This window comes from Orbicella faveolata, unplaced genomic scaffold (assembly GCF_042242905.1).
Source record: "Orbicella faveolata isolate gen_17 unplaced genomic scaffold, um_ofav_v1 contig_14, whole genome shotgun sequence".
Lineage (NCBI taxonomy): Eukaryota > Metazoa > Cnidaria > Anthozoa > Scleractinia > Merulinidae > Orbicella > Orbicella faveolata.
This window is the reverse complement of record NW_028301541.1, coordinates 15,879,441-15,900,000: the sequence shown is the minus strand read 5'-3', so window position 1 is coordinate 15,900,000 and position 20,560 is coordinate 15,879,441. Positions and strand designations below refer to the sequence as shown.

The 20,560-nt window shown below is 36.9% G+C and overlaps 1 protein-coding gene and 1 pseudogene across 7 annotated transcripts in view; both read left to right on the top strand.

The window, feature by feature from the left end:
• Positions 1–20,560, top strand: part of LOC110046813 (usherin-like) — a 260,713-nt pseudogene that overhangs the window by 37,954 nt on the left and 202,199 nt on the right. The window contains exons 5-6 of the transcript XR_016206580.1: positions 17,681–17,977; positions 18,747–19,043. The product of XR_016206580.1 is annotated as an usherin-like (transcript). The remainder of the gene's footprint in view (positions 1–17,680; positions 17,978–18,746; positions 19,044–20,560) is intronic.
• LOC149114202 (myotilin-like) lies at positions 2,538–16,986 on the top strand. 6 transcript variants are annotated; one of them, XR_016206590.1, is made up of 7 exons: positions 4,534–5,440; positions 7,650–7,734; positions 8,523–8,644; positions 11,265–11,397; positions 12,414–12,535; positions 12,861–13,025; positions 14,862–14,974. XR_016206590.1 is itself a non-coding variant. In XM_089287627.1 (4 exons), the coding sequence occupies exons 1-4, from the start codon at positions 2,572–2,574 to the stop codon at positions 16,878–16,880; spliced, it is 726 nt and encodes a 241-aa protein (XP_089143753.1). In that variant the 5' UTR covers positions 2,538–2,571; the 3' UTR covers positions 16,881–16,986. The 6 variants fall into 6 exon arrangements, 1 of the variants encoding a protein (XP_089143753.1); XR_016206591.1 differs by having other exon boundaries at positions 4,539–5,440; positions 12,861–12,893; XR_016206589.1 differs by lacking the exon at positions 4,534–5,440 and adding an exon at positions 2,538–2,689 and having other exon boundaries at positions 12,861–14,974.

The following is a 20,560-nucleotide window of genomic DNA, read 5'->3' as shown; positions in this document are numbered from 1 at the left end:
TGGAATCTATTTGTTAAATAGAACACAGATGACGTCAAAATGTGGTAAGACCAAAAATGCGGCACACGAGGCGATAACCGAGTGTGTCACTGATGTTCTTACGACATTTTCACGTCTTCTGTAATGTATTACTGAACAGAGGCACGGCAACATGGAATCTATTTGTTTTATATGATTAAGAAACAAACCACTACAGAAAAAGCCTTTTTTTATTTCAAAATCTTTCAATAGAACTCGAAAGCTGGCCTTTGCCCACTTTGGCGAACACGAAAAAAAGCCATTTGACGTAATATGTTGTCTATACAAAATGAAGCAATCTCATTGGTTACTATGCGTAGCAAAGAATTGTGATTGGTTCAGGGAAATCACTGTCAAACTTGACTCGAGCGTCGCTTCTCGTGGAATAAAAACTTACAGCAAAAGCAGAATTGAACTGCGAAATATAAAAATCTCAAAGAAAATGTCAACTCAGTCTTTGTCATCAGAGCATCGGCTCTGAGCCGAAAAACTTGGATGATGTCTTGAATATTGCAGGAGTTGGAAAATACGCTCGGAAAACTAGCGGTTGCGGTCAACATTGCAGGTCATTCGATTCGACTTTTGAATAAAAGGAACGTTAGTGACGGTGGAAATTTGTGCTTTCTGTGGTTGGTGATTCTCAAAGCAGTTGGTCGGAAAGCAAGGTTATGTGCTTATTATTACTTGTAATGATGACGTCAATCGTGCGTCTGCCCTCTAATAGATCATAGGCGAGAGCCAATCAAAATGCGAGAATAATTTGGGTTATTATATAAAGAGATTTCGTTCATTATGACTCAATAGGAATTAGATAGGACTAGCGCGCGCTTTACGTTATAAAAAAAAAAAATACATGTAACGATGGGTCTTGTAACCTTGCATAAATTATTCGTTAAGCCCACCTGCTGAGGAGGCTAGGTCACATTACAGTTATTCATTCGTGTTGTGCACTTGTATCCTGTTAAGTTCAATACAACTTTGAGAACTTTATCTGGATTGTGCTGTCGAGTCTTTTGAACTACGCCTACAACCAGCCTGACTGAACATGGTGTCTGAAGTGATAAAGGGTCAAACGGTTGACCCAAAACAGACCAAATTCAAAGCAAAGTCTAAACAAAGTCTAAACAAAGTCTAACACAATACAAAGTCCTTGAAATGAACAAGTGTCTTGATTTGACGACCAGTCGGACTAGTTCGAACTCCTGTGGGCAGGTCAGATTGGATAGGGACTTCGGTAATTTTGTCTTCTGTCCAAGGAGGTTCTGCTGCTTGCTCCACAGGGACTGCTTTAGTTGGCTGAAATGGAGATTCCCTTGAGATGAAGGGTTCGTCCAAGGGTGGTCAGACTGCTGCTGGACGTTGCTGAGATTTTCTATTGTGCCTTCTGTTTCTGCGAAATACTCTACCGTCTTCTGTGCGTACGGCATATAAGAGCACGTTCTTGCACTTTAGGTTACACCCAACTTTCAGCTTCCGCACGGTAACATTCTAACTGCATCTCCTTTCTGTAATGGCGGTAGTTCACGATTACCTCTGTTGTAGTTCTGGGACTGAATCTCGTTGCTCTTCAGAAGTTTGTCTCTCGTGCCAGTCGGGAGGTGTCATCCTCGATGCCTAGAATGTTCTCACTCTGCACAGTCGAAAGCTTCATTTCTTGGGCTGTTTCCAATCCAAGCAGCGGGGTGAAGTCGCCATTTACGATTGTGAAATCACCCAGTTATGTCTCCAGGTTTTGGAGGTTTTTAATCTTCAGTGGCTTTCATAGTTGTTTTGGAATACATCTTCATTGTGCGCTCAGTCCCCCTGAGGTTCGATCCCTCGGAAAGAAACTTGATGGGCAACACCTTGGAAGGTGCCCCGGAGTCGATGCTTCTCTGGGAAGTTCACTGTAGCCAGCACTTTAGATTGATGAACCAGTGTTATAGTGTTAACTTCTCTTTGAGTGTGAGAGACTACTAGGATTTCATCTTCACTTTCTTTCAGCTGATTGACAAATTTTCCTCGTGACTTGCAACCAATCTTTGTCTTCTTCTTGCAAGATTTTTGCCTGCTGCACATTTCGAGGCAAAATGGTTTTCTTTCTTGCAGTTATTATAGACTTTTCCGAACGCAGGACATTTCATTGCTGTTGCTTTATCTTGACTTTGGCCAAAATAACGGCACTCACGCAACACGGGAGGCTTGATAGTTTTTGTCAATTTTTTCACCTCAGGGGGTGGGGGTGCGTTTGGACGCTTCCAATTGAATCGACGTGGTTTGAAACTTCATGTCTCGATTTGTGAGTGTAAACTGATTATTAGTCACAATGGTCACGTTGAAACTCACCAAGATTCAGATTACGCTGTTCTGAAGTGACTAAACATTTTGGTTTATTTAATTTCCGCTCCATCGAATGCAAAGAGTATTGTCTATATTAAGTCAAAATTCACGCCTTCTATTGAGAAAATCCTTTTGTTTGATCAAAGTGAGTATAAAATTTGCATAATCAGCAACTTTTCTGTAATTAATTCAGTGAAGCGAAGCATTTATTTGCCATTTTGAGCATCCATCTGAATGTTGAAAGTAGATAGCCAGATGTACGTTTGGGAAAAGAAGACTGTCTATTCAGGTCATAGAATGCTCGTTTGGAAACTTTTGCTACTGTTACTCGCTGGTAGTTCTATTCAGGCAGGTTAGTTACTTTGCGGCGCATTCTGTGGTTAATATTTAATCAATGGAGAGTATGTAGCCCTGATATGTGTTTAATCTAGCAATCCTTAATTTGAAAGTTAGGGGTCTCGACGATCGAAATTGCTTGGGGATTAGAGTTATAATTAACTTTTGTTGCGAGATCGGCTCATGTTTTTCGTGGTTCTCGAGTTTTGACGATTTTCTTCTCACAATTTTCGGGTAGAATCTGGGAAACAACGAGAAAAGAACAGTAAATCAATATGCAAGAATGTAAGAAAAACATTTCTGTTCTTTCGTTGCTGTCTTAGTTGAAGTCTACGAGATTCATTTGAAGAGAAAGAATGTAAATTTGTTTTCTACGCTGATTTTGAACGAAGTTGATCGATGATGTCGACGAAAACTCCAGAACTGTCTTTAACATCAATCAGTTGGAACAAATCTTTCACAAGGCACAACCTTGAACCTCTGTTCATGCAACTCGCTTGCTTGACAACAAATAACAGGCTTAAAACGTTCAGTTACGCAGAAAAATCTAAAGATGACAATGAGTGGATTAACAAATAACCTCTAAAGCCCATTTTCTGCGAATAAGCAAACAGGTATAACTCACAAAAATTAATTGTTAGGTCTGTGATCAATATCTCACTGTATATATACCACCACGGGTCAGATCAGGGCTTCAGGCCAGATCAAACTGCATTCATAATACTACTGGAAGTGTAACGCTTGCATTCTGTTTACTTTACATTTTACTTTTATCATGAGAGCAGCCTACACACAGGCCAGCGTGAGGGCATAGTCTAAACTTTGAAGCAATATGCGAATTACCCAGAATTTATTCTCGCTGACTGGTTTTTGATTCATCTGATATATCAGTAGAAACAAGAAGATCTGTTAGATCTTATAACCGCGCTTTTAAAATCTAACTGTTTTCTTAGTACTACAGTCGCAACGCAGTGCATATTCCAAAGCAATCTTTGATGATTCATTGATTACTGTAGACATCACAGCACTTGATCAACATAAACTCTATTATCGCACCATCAGTCGTAGCCGTTGTGACATCTCCGATGACGTAATAGTCTTAATCTGGAAGTTTCTTCGGGATATGTATGGGCATGAAGATACGAACACTATTACAAACCGCTTTCTTTCTTTAAAGTCACGATTAAATTTAATTGTTTTTTTTCCCTTGAGTTAAGGGTTAGCAAAGAAGTCACACGAGTCACATAATTCAAGAATTGCGTTATCTACGGCTATCTTTAGTACGGTGGTTATTTCCCTATCAATGACGTAATCTTTGCACGTTCTGACACGTTCTTTGCTTGGCTTGCAAATATTTAATTTTCTTTCCCATCTATCAACTCGCTGCGATGAAACAGTCAAAGGATTTACTTCATTTGCCTAAAACCGCAAGAAATACTCGCAAAATTGCAAATAAATTAATGACCGTCGCTTCTGCCGAAATAAACTTGCAAAGTAAACACGATCTTATTTGTCACGTAGCGAAAGTGAAAGCTGCAACGTCAGCGCATTCCATGGCTGACGTAATACCTTTTTTCAGCGTATTTATTATTCCCTTTAAATCCAACGCTTTGATAAAGCGAAAAGAAAATATATTTTACCCACAAAAAAGAAAACAATATCCGTAAAATTGTCCGTGTGTTTATGTTTTAACAGCTTCTGGCGGAAAAACATCACACGTTGCGTGACTCAAAGTTTGGCCGAGCGGAGGTCTGCGTCTGGTAACCGACAAAAAAAATATAAAAAAAATAAATAAACCACGGGTAAACCTAGAACCGCGCTCGGCCCATGGCCGCGCGGTTAATAAATAATGGTAATTGAACTGAGTGGAGTGCAATTTGGTCTGAAATCATACGCGTGATTTCAGTAGGTTGTGGTTCTGTGAGGCCTTTGATTTCTTATAGCGGAGCTCCGGCGGCCCGAAGGGCCGCCAAGCGGAGCCCCATACTCATTTGGGAAAGAAAAGGAAACCCATGAAGGAATTTTCTCATGGTTTTCATGGCTAGCGGTATTGCTCGTGGGCGCGTACGCACGACGACGACGACGGCAACGGCGACGGCGACGGCGACGGCGGAGTTGCCCAACATGGCGGCCATACTCCAGCTAATAGGTCGACAGAGACATGCACCCTCGGTCTCTAGCAGAAGAATGCCATTTTTCTTGGCGGGATTTTTAAAGAAAAGAAAACGCATTTCTATTTGTTATGTTGACAAACGATAGCGGAGGTTGATCTGATGGGGTTGCACTGAAGGAATTAAAAAGAAAGCAAGAATTAAGAGGCAAAGAAGTAGCGAAGAAGATCGCGAAAAAGAGCGGGCCAGCGCTGAGGAAGGAGGCGAAACAGTACTGAACAATGCCGTGAATTATAGCGAGTCAAGGGCTAGAGAAAGGAAGTGAAATAATACCGAACAATGCCGTTAACCAAAGCTAACGAGGGCCATACATGTAGATAGGATGTGAAAGTACTCAGAAGACTGCAGTGCCAAGTTTTTAAAATTCGCGCGTTGTGACGCTGTGCAGCCGTGCAAGAAAAGTCACATGATTTGGTCAGGTGATGAACAAGAGAAATCAAACATGTCCGAGTGATACAAAACAGTAAACACAGCGGGGAAAAGTGGTTGATTCGTTGATCTGTCGAAAAGATTAGTTCAGTTCAGTCTTCACAGCTTTTGCTGCAAGTTTCTGCCTGGAAGATTTACACTGGCCGAACTGATATTGCCAACTTGCGGTAAGTGACTTTTGTTGTTGCGTTTGCTATGAAAATTAACAATTTGCCTCGGCGATATAAGCTTATTTTCAATTGGAATCCTTTGAAAGTCTTCCTTATTTGAAGCCATGCTGTGAGACAATTTATAAATTGCATCGTTTTAATTTCTCTCATCTCTAAACAATAGCAAGTGAATCGCTTTGTGGAGGTTGTTGTAAGTTGTAAACAAATTAAGCTTTCTGTCGATATTTGTCGTCAACCTCACGTCTAAAAATAAGCTTAACCAAAACCGTATTTGTAAACACGGCCGAGTGAGTTTTGAAGTTTTCTCTGTGTTAGTTGGCACAGCCGCCTCGTAGACTGCTAAAATTTCTTCTTCTGTTGTTGAAAACCAAGAAAGGTGTACAAACCATTTTAAGCCGAAGCGAACAGGATTTTCTAAATTTACTTTCAACGTTCCTATGTGAAGATTTGCATATTGTGATTACAAAGTATGGAGATTTCCTCGTTTTCTTAGTTCAATTTATTCGGTTTGGCGAAATGCTTGGGTGAATTCCCAGGTTTAAATTTGGTTGAAGACTGGCAAAGCTACCGCCGATAAAATGACTGCAAAGCTAAATTAAGCCGTCGGCAAAAATGCACACTGTAATATTCAAATTTAAGCGTGAATAATTATTAAACTTTTAACACTGCAAGGTTAAACGAATTTTCTTTATCCTCTCTTTCATTCGGTTACCTTTCACTGAGATGGGATTTGCTTTTGATACTCAGATGAAGTGATATGCATAATTATTGTGTTTATAATGTAGATTTCCTCGTTTTATTTTGTTGTCTGTCCAATTAGTTCGGTTTGGTGAAATGCTTATAATTATAGTCCAAATGTCGAGTAGACGACTGTGCATGTAAATCCTGTGTGCAAATAAAGCTCTACTTTCATTTTGATTTACTATTTCATTTTATTAGTGCCACTGCTTTTGATTGGGGGTACATGGGTTATTCCCCAAATATGCAGTATTTACACTTAATATGGAAATGTTCCTCCAAAGTGAGATAGTACTAATGGAAAAAAAAAAAAAATGCAAAGAGCTTTACTCGGTAAATTGAACAGTGTAAATGACATTTACATACTTAGAAAAAATTTAGGGCGTAGAAGTTCTTGCCCTGACCATTTCTCGGTATTAGAAATAAGTTTTACATACATACATACAAATATACACAATTTAGTTGGTGAGAGCACTCTCCTCTCTCCACACACGCACTCTCTCTCTCTGCTCTTTTCTTCACACTAATTTTGTTATTAACTACACTGTAACTCGTTAACCGAATGTCACTCACTGTTTTCTTTGTTGTGCATGCATACTTTTTTGCTCGTCAAAGAAAGTTTCAGTTTCTTCCTGGCTGTTTCCTTTGTCAAGTCCATTACCAATTCCTTTGTAATATAACTTTGTGAATTCTCTATTCTCCTTAAATTTTGTATTGTCAGGGTGATAGAATGCACTCTCAGAGTGTTCAATCATTGTTTTCAGTCGCTACAATTTTCAGGAAAAAAGCAATAGTTTTCTTAATTTCCTTTTACTTTGTGTTGGGACCTTGTAGCATGGTCATAATTGACCCATGGGCATAATTTTGAATAAAGTAAAGAATTAGATCTGTTTTAGTGTTAAGTATATTTAAATTATTATGAATTACATGTAGGCATTTCTTTTTAGTTTTTATTTTTTATTTTAGTCGCATGTGATGTTTTATGATTTTACCGACGTATACCATGTAAATGTAAATAATGCACTAGAATTAGCCAATCAGAGTGTGCATTGTATCTGCTTTAAATACAAACCATATGTAATAAATGTATGTAAATGATATTTTTGTGACAGAGAACTGGACAGGGCAAGAACTTCTCTTTCTTTTGTAAATTTATATATTCATTCCTCTCAGCGCTATCAAAATGTCTTAGGAACGTTCATTTTTGGCAGTCCATTATTTTCCACCATACCTAGTACAGAAGCTCACAAAATCCTAACTAATAACCAACATGTGTGTATCTCTGGCCTTTGCTGTGTACTACGTGTATATTCTGTTATCCTACCTTAACTGCTAGAAACAATTTTGACAGATCGCGCTGTTTCAACAGTTTCACTTAAATTAATTCCTAGTAACAGCACTACATGTGGCAGTGTTATTGGGTATGAACTTTATGGAGGGTTTAGATTTTTATTTTTTATGATTACAGGAGACAACAAAATATACATGTGTATACATAACCTGATGTTGGTGTTGGTTGCGAATCGTAGTTCATAATAGTCATCCTATTACAGGTAAGGGGGAAAAGTTCAGAAAGTTTAAAACATCTCTTCCTCCAGCACACCTTCTGTCTACAGGTGCGATTATTGAGAGGTTATATATATATTTGTTATATGGAGAAGAGTGTTTTACTGGGAACTAAACCACTCGTAGATTCCGTACGCCACTTCATCCGGGACCTGAGTGGCGTATTTTCCGTATGTCACCTTTGTGAGTGTCGTATCGTTCAATGAAGTCACAATTCCCGCCTTTTGCTTTTGTTGAATTGGTTTCTCCATATAATAAAAAGAACATTACACGTTGGCTCGAAGATATGAATTTTATGTTCTCGTGGCAAGAACAATATCTCACTCATTTGCTTCGCTCACTCGTGAGATACTGTTCTTGCCACTCAAACATAAAATTCATATCTTCTCACCACCATTTAATATCCTATATATATATATATATATATATATATATATATATATATATATATGTATGTATATATATATATATATATATATATATACGAAGAGTAATGTAGAGTTATAAACTTAACATTAAAATCTGACATCTGAACGCCTCCTTTGCGAAAATTAGTCACGATTTAATTGTTATCACTCCCTGTGAATTCATAGAGATTTCAGAGGCAAATTATCACCCAATGTGGAAGTCCTGTCTTCAAGTTAGGGAAAATGCCACAAAAAAGTTACAGTGAAAGTAAAGAGAATTGTGAATGTTGATGTGGTGTACTTTGTACATCATGTAAAGGTATTTGGTGAGTGCCAAAGGCATAACATTTCATGCATTGCTTTTTCAGGACAAATTATATAACAGTGATGTTTTAAGGTGTGATCACAAAAATAATGAGTACATTGTCCAGACAGTACCAGTTTATGGAAGGCATATGCAGATAGTAAGAGGAACTGTAAGCATTACCAGGTAAGTTTGTTTTATGCTTTTGACTTCTTGTACTTGGATTTTGTGTCATTTCATCACAAGAATAGGTGATGAAAGATGCAATAGTTGTTGCAGTTTATTTTTGAAGGCAAACTTGTAAGTCTGCCTATGCTGGATAACAGCCATGTGTAAACTGAATGTAAAGCAAACACTCTGTTAAAGGTGGGGCAACCCTAAAACCCAGAAACTGGAAGCCAGAATCCAGAACGAAAAACTGGAATCCAGTAACCGGAAACCAGAATCCACAAATCGAAGAAAACAAGCTCTTCAAATACTTGAAAATTGTTTTGCTTACGTTTTTGCCTGTAAAAAATAAGTGGCCAAGTAAAAAGGACCTCAAACTGACACAAAAATTCCCCATCTTTGGAAATTCGTGCAACCGTTATTTCTACTGAGGGCTATAATTATGAGAATCTTCGTAAAGTGCGTCATAATTTAATTCCAAGCACCCTGAGAGCGTCTAAAATAAGCTTGCTGGCAATTAACTGCACAGCCATGGGCCGAGCGCGGTTCATGTTCTACCAGTGTTTTTTTTTTTTTTTTTGTGGTCAGTGACCAGACCCAAACTTCCTCTCAGCCAAATTTTGAATCACGCAACCTGTGATGTTTATTTGCCATAAGCTGTTGAAACGTTACTACAAGGACAATGTTACAGATATTGTTTTCTTTATTTGTGTATAATATATATTTTCTTCTGGTTTTATCGAAGCGTTGGATTAAAAGAGAAATGATAAATATGTTAAAAACGCTAAAAAAGGGTATTATCTCAGCCATGGAATGCGCTGACGTTGCAGCTTTCATTTTCGCTACATGACAAATACACTGTAAGATCATGTTTACTTTGCAAGTTTATTTTGCCAGAAGCGATGGTCATTAATTTATGTGCAATTTTGTAAGTATTTCTTGTGGGTTTCGGCAAATGAAGCGAATTCTTTGGCTGTTTCATCACAGCAAGTTAAGAGATTTGAAGAAAAATTAAGTATTTGCCGAAGTAAACAGGAGCTTGCCAGAACTTGCAATGTTTAAGTCAGTGCTAGGAGAAAAAACACAACCGTTGCAAAATTAGCTGTGGATAACGTAAACCCCCCTGATTGTGTGACTTGCGTGACTACTTCAAAGCGCAAGCAAATTAAATTTTGACGTTTCAGGAAGAAGCTGTTTATTAAAAGCGTTATTAATAGCGTGACACTCGTTTCCTTTTGTATCATTCATGGGCATGTCCCGAGTGAACTTCCAGATTAAGACCATTACATCATCATAGCTTTTGCAAAGGCTAAGACTGATGGTGCAATAAGATATGACACAATTTGTGTTGATCAAGTGATGTGGTTACAGTAATCAGTGAATCATCAAGGACTGCTTTGGAATGTGCACTGCGTTGTGACTGTAGTATTAACAAAACAGTTAAATTTTAAAAGCGCGGTTATAAGATTTAAACAATCTTCTTGCCATTTTGTTTAATAAGCGATCTGCAATTTACCAGAGGTATAAATTTACCCTTTATGTCTAGTAGATACTGAACAAGATAGAAAATGTCATAGAGAACAGGATGTCTGTCAGTGGCAACCCCCTGTACATTGATGTTCACGCCCCCCACTTTCGAAGTTCAAAGGCTAACCTGGTTCATCTTAATATAATATTTGATTTGTCCAACAGCTACCAAACTAGTTCCGGATCAACACTATTTCCAGACTGATATTGTGACAAATCAGCATTTCATATTCTTGACGGCCATCATATTAAAACAATTTACAGAAATGTTGCACACTTACTTCCGTCTGCTTCTCACTTGCTAACAGATCGGACCACATGTTGTTAAAAGATGCTTAGAGACTGTCAGAAACTCACCACAATAGCTTGTTGTTATTGTGCTACTCACCAGTCTTCTCATAGCAATTTGATCTAGAGAAGAACTGCACTCTCACCAGAACCAGGTTGAACAAAAGATGGGTAACTAAGCCTTTGAGCAGGCTCTTGTGTTTGGGCTGGGGGCATGAGAGGCAAAGCTGCATGAAGGCACTCGCTGACATGCCAATGCAGAAAAACACTAGACACTTATTTAGCCTGCTTGGGCACCAGAGACAGATAGTAGAGCCTGCTCACAGGCTATGAGTAACTCTATCCACCCGAAAAATCACTAACCCTGACTGGAAAGTGATAACCCAATGGATAGCTTTATCCAGCTTTTGAACAATTGGGCCAGATGTATAGCTAAGGGTTGTTCAGAACTAGTCAAAAATTGTTTAGCAATTACAGTTTGTAGCTGAAGTAAAGCCAAGAAAGTAAATAACAGCAAAATAGTTTTTCCCCATATTTATTTATTAGACATTGCTGAAGTGAATTATTTCTATCATCATTCATGATATCTGGATTCAGGATTCTAGTTTCCAGTTCCGGATTCCGGTTTCCGGATTCAGTTTTTTAGGGTTGTCCTTAATGATGTGTGTGCATGTTAATCTTGAATAATCTGAAATTTCAGAGAGATTAAAAATATATCATATCTGTGATGGTTCTGTATCTGTTGGTGTGCAACGATCTACACCAATATTTCAATGTAATAATGTACAGTGTATATTAATTAACCAAATTATGCTGTTTTTAGTTGACCAATGCTACTATTGTAATGTGATGTTGAAGCCCACAAATTGACAAACATGCCCAGTGTCAACTTGTCAAATATATGAAGTGGCCAGACAGTCTAGATTACAAAATGTTCTGAAAGTTGGAATTACCAGGTAAGATATTTCTGAAACATTATTTTGTAATTAATGATTTCTCAGACATTGTTTTCTTCAAGAAAAGATTCATACCCCACATGGAGGTTTTTTTCTCTATTAGAGCTCTATCTTCCTTATACTTTAATTTGGAATTTTTGAAGACTGGCCATGAATGGATGTTGGGTGTGAATATCTTCTGGTACTGCACATTCAGATTTACATGTAGTAAGCAAGAACATCAGTATTTATCCTGACAAACTCTGATTTTCTTTTGGAAGCTGAACTCATATGCAGTTGTACAGTTATATGTACAACCAAACAGCCTGGATGGCCCTTTGATTGGGACTGGGCACATTGTTGTAACTTGTAATGTTCCAGTTTCTTGTTTAAAGCAAATTGAATTTGATCTCAAAAGCAAGTCGCCAAGTTCATTTCAGTTATTAAGTTTTCTTTGCATCTTAGGGCAGAGCCTGCCACTGTGAAAGTTGGGGTACCAGCCCGGAGGAGGTACTTTGGGAATTTCTGGGTGGGGATGTGCCGCTTGGACCCTGGAACCCTTAGCCTATACCAGAGCTAGTTCAGCTGAATTTAGCTACCCTATACTAGAGTAAACTCCTCAAATCCCCCCATCTATTGACACTGTTGAGGCTGATTTGCATAAATTTAAACTTGCTGATTTGATTTTTTTATATTTTTGAGTGGCAATTCCTGGTTTCCTTAGTCTAGATAAAATCTTCAACCAACTAGTCAATTTTGTGAAAAATGATACCCTATTCTAGACCCAAACGCTCTGATTTATATACCCTATCCTAGAGTAAACTGCTTGAAAACCATACCCTTCACAGTGGCACATACCTATATAGCCCATATATGGCAGTGCCCCCCCGGGGGTACCAGCCCCTAGCATTTGATTCACTAACACTTAGTAAACAACTAACAATGAAGTACACTGTATATCAAAGAAAGGAATGTCATCTGTTAGTGTGTAAAGATTGTAATAAATTATAATCAATATGTTTTTATCTGAATAACAGTGGTGTTCAAGTAGCAGCTACAGTATGATTACATGTCTGTTCCTGTCATTCAATATATGAACAGTTTACACATGGGCAGCCCGTATTAAGACATCAAAGACTTTCAAAGCAACCATGGCCTGGTGAGATATTTCCGAAGAAATGTAAATTTAAAGTCCTTATGATTGCTTATAGGCATTGATTTTTATTGTAAACAATATCTTACTGAGTGTATTTTTCTTGTGTACTAATTGTTGTAGAACACAGATCACTATAAGTATGACAGAGATATTAAAGTGTGAAAAGTTCTATAAACAAATGCATGCAGGAACAAATTAATTTATGATGGATGCAGCTTCTGAGAGATCCCCAATGTTAATGGAACATACACCGTACATACATGCAAAAGAGTTCAATAATTTATTACTTAAGATTGCAATGATTTGTTTGGTTTCTCTGTATTTACAGACGACTTGATGGGATTATAATTTCTGCACCAAGGTCATTGAATAAACTGACTTAGAAGTTGAGTTCTGCAACCATCCTGTGTGTTGTCATATCATGGCTGCAACATTGTGACAGATACACTGTATTACATTATTAAGAAACACATATATTAACTACTTATTTAAGGTGCCTGTTAAATTAATCAGTTTTTCTTAGAGATAATGTACTCATGGTTTATTTAAATAATTGCTTTTTTGGCTTTAAAATGATATTTATCGTGTTTGTAAATCAATTTTGTGATAATCTGCATTGGACATGGCATAAATTAATATTTTGCCAACATGATATGGAGACAGACAGCCTTGCCATTCGCAACGTCCAATAAGGCTAATTTGTTCCCTACTGTTGTACAAATAGTGTTCTCTTGTTTATAAATTATTTCAATCTGTTGTTTAAATGATTGCCTCATAACCCCTATGTCCAGTTTGGTGCATGTAGGATATTGATGTATTGTTTATCCATTTTGCTGTAAATTATCTTAATCGATGTGTCAATCAAAACATATCTTGGATATGCTGGGCTCTTCTGACAAATGTACCTATGCCTCATAACCTTTGAGTGCATTTGGTTGTGTAGTCCAGACAAAATGCATGTACATAATATAACTTATTCTTAGCTTGCTTATAATTCTTGGTACAATTTAATCATAGCAAAATTAATTAATAGAACCCAATAATTACAGCTCCTGTAGTCCAGAATCTCAGTCAAGAAGAAGAACAAATCACATTGAAATTGAATAATAAAATTATTATTAGAAGCCTATGCAAGTATTCATGATCAGCAAAAAAATATATCCTAATTACCTTTCATGCAAGAGTGATTTTGCTTCTTGCAAATCCTTTCAGCAGCAGTAGACTCCAGACAAAAGTGAAGATGGCTAAATGTATCTTTGGGGACAAGTTAGAAAACAAAACTTTCCAACTTGTCACATATGTATACTATTTTGGTATTTTTGCGAGATTTCATTTGGTAGAGATTTAGGGACTGAGTATTGTAACCACTGCATTTCAATCAGTCCCCACAGCAAAAAAATGTTTAAACTTCTTCTGTGTGGGAGTCCCCATGTTAACTAAGAAAGAATATAATGATTAATAACAATGTCTTGTCTTTCTGAATAAGGTAGGAAAGAACAGGAAATGCCACCAAAAAGCACAGAAGACAGTTCTCTTATGTGATCAAGATTTTTAGTGGCTTCCCAGAAATCCCTGAAATCATGGCTCTATCTTACACCTCGATCTGCTGATGTGATTCTATTTCCAGCTGAAACTATTAAATAGTTCACAATTTACCTCACATACATGTTCGATCATTTTCATTAGTAACAGCATTCCAAAAAGTAACTGAGGAGCTCCGCTTTTAGGCTCGGCTAAATCTATATATATTAGATTTTTAAGGAAATAGCGCACAGTGCTGTGTGGGTTATATATTAGCAAACAATCAGGCCATAGTTATTCAGAGTAAAATTTATTGAACAGAACCTCGGTATAATGACCCCCATTTTAATTAAACACATGTAATATGTTGTACTGTGGCTATGGTTATGTTATTATGCTGTAAAGATTACCACTATTGGTTCACCAATGGCTGGGCATTTGTGTGATACCAATATTGTTGCATTACTTGATAAAGAGTGGTTAAGGTCGGTATTAACTGTAGCTGTTGGAAAAGTGCTGGAAACTGTTACCAGACACCTTTAGTTTAAAAAGTGTGAAAAATATCCTGTTTCTTTGTAATTAACTCAAAATGGTATCCAAAATGTTCATGTGATTAGCAATATTAGAATTGCTTTTGCCAATGAGAAATTCTTTTAGAACCAGTGTTAGTACGTTGTATATGACATCATTTATTTGATAGTGTGATATAGATGACCTTCACACATGTATATTTTGATCATGTAGCGTATACCGTAATTATAACAAAGAACATTTACACATCTAAGTCATTTGGATGCTTTTTTTCTAGTTCAACCTGAATTCATCAGCAATCCAGAGAATTCAACAGTAACAGAGGGTCAGATTGTTAATTTGCAATGTAAAGTTTATGGAAATCCTTTACCAGACGTGAGATGGACAAAAGATGGAGAAGCAGTAAATAGAGCAGATCAGAGGATAAATGTCTCTTTTACAGGAAATACTTCAAGTTTGACAATAGTCAGTGTTGACCAAGCAGATCAAGGACTGTACAGATGTGTGGCAAATAACAGTATAAATAATGTTACTTCTTATCCAGGAACACTGACAGTACATTGTGGGTGCTTATTTAGTTGTGTTGTTTTCACCTGATACTCAATTGATTACTTCATCTACTGGTACTATACACATTGTGTTTCTATCAACCAAGATCACAGCCTGGTTAATGTCACTTCTATGCATATTTTAAGGCTAACTACAACACAAGAACAAAACCAACAACATTGATAATCGTTGTTGCTGCCACTGAGAATGAGTAAAGAGTGGTTTGAGGAAAGTTTATGTTCTGTAATCTTATATGAGGGTTTGATGTGTCAGAAATAGTCAGGAATGAGTGAGATTTCTAGAACCAACCAATTAGTGCATGAATACATATACATTGCAAAGTACTTTCTGTTATTTGTATTTTTCTTTTATTACAATGTACGAACAGATTACATGGACTGAGATTTCACTTTGTTGGACTGGTGGAACTTTCATCTCAGCAATTTTATAGAAATGTCACCATAACTTGAAGGAAAATAGGTTGTGGTCACAATTTTAGAAGGGTTGAAGGTGATGCGCTTTTTTCAGTATCACCATTGCAATGGGTCTTAATCTCTTGTACAAACAAAGAAAACTGTTTGAAGAAAACTTTTCAAAGTACATACTGTTCCTTGTATGTGTTGCCTAATCATGGCTCATGACTGATGAGTTATTAATAATTTCAGCAAATGTATTTATCTGTCCCAGTTGCCCATTTGGCCCAGCCAGATAGGCTTTGAGATACAGTAGATCACCTGATTCCCTTCATTTAATATTTTTACTTCATTTCACTTTGTGTTATTTTTGATCAACTGAAACAAATTTGCAATTAACTGAAACAATTACACAATTAAAATTGTAGTTGCGCCAGAAGTGAGGATTACTGGTGATAAAGAACAGTTGGTGATTAAAGGAAGACAGATACTGCTGACATGTCGGTATAATGCCTTACCACCAGTGTCTGAAGTGCAGTGGGAAAAAGGTGGAACAGTGATAGCTATAAATTCTAGTGTGGAGATTAATGACTCACGAGTGGATATTCCATTTTTTAATCAAAGTCAAGTACAGCTGGCAATTAATGCAACTACACCACAAGATGCTGGAAACTATACCTGTCTCGTTAATAATGATGTTGGAAACTCATCAAATACAACATCAGTTGTTATTCAAGGTCTGTTTTCCTGGTGTATTGTATTGACTTTGGTTTATACAATGTAACTTTCAGTAACTATCAACAAAGAAAAATCAAGTCATGCTTAAAATGAGATGGAAGTGAAATTACTGAAATGAGATTTTTGTATTCAGTTTTACTTTTGCAGCCCTTGCTTTTATGGCTCTTAAGAACCCTCATAACTTTTTTCAATTTGCCATCTGCCTTTCCTTGTTTTTTTGTTTTACAGAATTAATTTACATTCAGTGCCCTTACAGGTGTTAATCCCTGAAAAGGAATTCACAGGAAAGAGAAGAATTGTGATCTAACTTTATTTATTTAGTCTCTTAAATGGCAATGAGCCTGTAAAAGAGCACTTAAGAGTACTCTTAATAAAACTGAAAAAAAAAAAGGATAATCTGCTCTAGGGGATTAGGCTCTTTCTGATTCATAGTGCTTCAATAATTCAACCAAACACTTTTTTTTTCACTGGTACCCTGTATTCTTTGTCAGTCTATAGTTACTTTTTGAGTAGTGGGGGAGAACTATGATTGTACATGAATTGTTGTTGAAGAATGTATTATTATGTAAATTAACTCTACAGTGGAACCAAACTGACCATTGAATGTGTCAGTTGACTCCAAGAGCTCACGAGTAGTGAATATTTCCTGGATTGCTGGTTTTGATGGGAACAGTGCAATTCAGAACTACACAGTGAAGAGAAGTCTAGATAATGCAGACTTTGTTGATGCTGTCTGTCAAGGATCCCTCTCAGATAGTTCCTGTGTGGTGTCCAGTGCAAGTGCTTCTGTTGGAGACCTCTCACCTTGGACACTATATTACTTTAAAGTGTTTGCAAGAAATATGGTTGGCACTAGTGATGGGAGCCCTGTAGTGAATGCTACCACAAATGAAGAAGGTGCTCTACACGTATATAAACAATGTAGTTTTTTCAACATTTACACACATCTAATCTGTAACATTTGTTGTTGCTTTCACCCTACATTACTCAGGCACAGATTACTAGATATTTTAATAAAGGTGAATCAATTTGATTGTTTGCCTGTTTAAAATGTGACAGCTTTTTTGCAGCTGATGGAAAATGATGTACACAAGAAAAGCTAATAAATGTGTTGGCTGTTTATTTATTTTCTTTATCCATTCACCACTATTGTTTCCATGTACAGCTGTTTGTAAAAAGGGTCACTGGCTTAGGAAAGTACGAACAAAAGGTCAACTTTATTGCTTTATTGCTTTTCAAACTTTTCAGTTCTTTCTTTGCTTGTTTTCCTTGTTTACTTGGCTTTGCTTCCTTACTTCATTCTCTACTCTTTTGTCGCCACATTTTTGTATGTAATGTTTATGCTAAGGTACATGTACTGTTCGCCTTTGAAACTCAAATTAACTTTCTATGCCAGAGCCTGGTGCTGCACCAGAAAATGTGACAGGACAGAACAGCAGCTCAACCAGCATCTTAGTCATGTGGGATGAAGTTCCAGCTGATCAACAGAATGGTATCATCACGGGTTACAACATTACTTACAAGTCACACACAGAGAATGATAATGGAAGTGTTCAAGTAAATTTCTCTGTTCATCAGACAGAATTGACAAATCTAAAGGAATACGTCAACTACAATATCACAGTGTTTGCATCTACTGTGAAAGGAGATGGACCAGCCAGTGATCCAATTGTTGTAAGAACAGACCAGGATAGTAAGTTATCTTTCTTATCAAATTTTTTTCTGGATGTTTTGGTAATTTCTTAGTGCTTTGTATAGACTGATTGAAAAACTTTAATCAGTAGAAGTGTGTCCTTTGAAAGCAACTATTTTTGTAGTTGAAGGGAAAGAACTCATGATGTTGAAGTAATTGATCTTAAAGTACTGAACACTGAAGTGGCCATTAGAGGTTTTAGAAGGCATTTTGTGACATACGTGTTAGAGATACATGTAATGCAATTTCATTTTCTAGTGATGTCCTCCTTACATTTACAAACCCCTGGTCTAACATTGCTAATATCATCTATTAATTAATTAATTAGTCTGTTATTTTTCTTAAGTGATAAATTGGTCAGTTATTTTAGTTAGTTAGAAGGTTGGTTAGTTATTTATTTTGTTCTATTTCATTTACAATGTAGTTAGTTATTTGCTATTAGGCGTATTGGTTGAGTTGAGAAATGCACCCTATAAAAATGAAGCTATAATTATTATTAGTGTTAATCATCATCATCATCATCATTATTATTAATTTCATAAAGTATAAATTTCGCACATTGTGACATGTTACCTTGTACCTTGTTGGTATACAGATTAAGTAATGAAAAGAGACTAGAAAGGAACATACAAAATGATTATGATAACCACTAAAGAAGGAGATTGTTAATGACTGCCCTCACAACATTTACACATATACATGTATGTACGAAAGCTCAACCAACCAATCATGCTATAAGCAGCTAACTTGTTTTGAACTTTTACATCAGAACCTGATGGTGCTCCACAAAATGTGAAAGGACAGGTTCACAGCTCAACCAGCATCTTAGTCATGTGGGAGGAAGTTCCAGCTGATCAACAGAATGGTATCATCACGGGTTACACCATTACTTACCACTCACAAACAGAGAATGACAATAACAGTGTTACAGCTGATGCTAAAGATCGTGAAAAGGGATTGACTGGTCTAAAGGAGTTTGTGAACTACAATATCACAGTGCTTGCATCTACTGTGAAAGGAGATGGACCAGCCAGTGATCCAACTGTTGTTAGAACAGACCAGGATAGTAAGTAACTACTTTTTTCTTTCCAATTAACATTCATTCCATTCAATCAATATACTCAGTCAGGAACTCCCATCTGTGAAAAGAAGCTTTTCATCTCAAAGTTACTAGCTAAGAGACTAGAGTGAGTGCATGTTTAGTGCTGCTGAGAGATGTGATGGCCTAATTGTCAGCAGAGTGACACCTCAGCTATGCTACCAAGTACTCGACTAAATTGAAAGCAAAATTTTCCTACTGTGACCAAATCAAGTTTAATGAACCTGTACAAGTTTAATGAACCTGTACTTAAACCAGGAACAGCACGTGATTAGTTTCTGGTTGTGAGCAAAAGATATTTAGACTGTATTTTAGCTGAAACAGAGGAAGGTTGTCAGAGACGCTAAAAGTGCTGTTGCAATGGTTTCGTTATTAAAAACATACCAAAAATGGTTTTTATGTTACCATTTACCATGTAGTTTTCAGATCTTTTTAAATGTGTTTGCTTTTCTGTATGTAAAGGCGAATTCTAAAGAAAGCTGTGAAGAAATATCCTCTCCTTCTATTTTCAGAAAAATGCTGATGTCAGCATTTTTGTTGAGATTCAAGGCTAATTATCTCGAAAGAATGCGTGGCTAGCCTCTTTTTTCTTTGTGTATTTCGATTCCCCTTGCAAAGATCTACTTTTTCCGCAAGGTCCTAACCTGGCGCAAAAACCTTTGTATTCAGTAGGCACCGTCCTTAAGCCTAGTCACTTTCTTTGCAAATGAACTTAATTTGCAGAGAAAGTGACTAGGCTTAAGGACACATTAACCGATCTTTTTGAGCCGTTGCTAAGGAAGATTTATTCTCATATGACCTCATCATTTTTAGTTACTTCAGAGTTATTTCATGTGTTTTAACTTTTTCATGATTAGTAATACTAGTGATGACGTCATCGGGTCACGCCCATGGTCATGTGACTAATACTGAAAAAACGCAAAGGCTCCCAGGCAAATTACTTTATCGGGATTTTTTTCCATTGATTTAATATTTTAATTTAAATCCTCATTACGCTATGCATAGATTTTGTTTCATTTCTAAAAGGTCAGATTTTGAGAGAATTTCAAAATATTAAAAAATTCGTAATTTTCTGAAAAAAGCATGATTTCGAGAAAGGAATGCATAGCTATCTTTCTAACGTTGGCTTTGATCGAAATCCGTCCAAAAAGGCTGGATTTAATGAAAAACCGAGTTTCCTTTAGCATTTAAAGAAACTGGAAGTGCGCCCGATATATATTGGAAGTTACCCCATCAGCGCGTGCGCAATTTACACTACCAGCGCACTTCGGTAGGATCAAACAAAGCGACACGGAGTTAGTTTTTCTCTTTCTATTGCTCCTGTTTTTCTCTCTTTTTCTTATTTTGTCTCTGCTTGTACTTTTTTTACTTTGCATTTTGTGAAACACAAAGAAAAGCCTCTAAAATGTAAGCGAATTTGGAAGTTATTGAGTTGTTTTTATTTTCGGCGCTCAGGCTGACGTAAGTAACCGGAAGTAAAATTT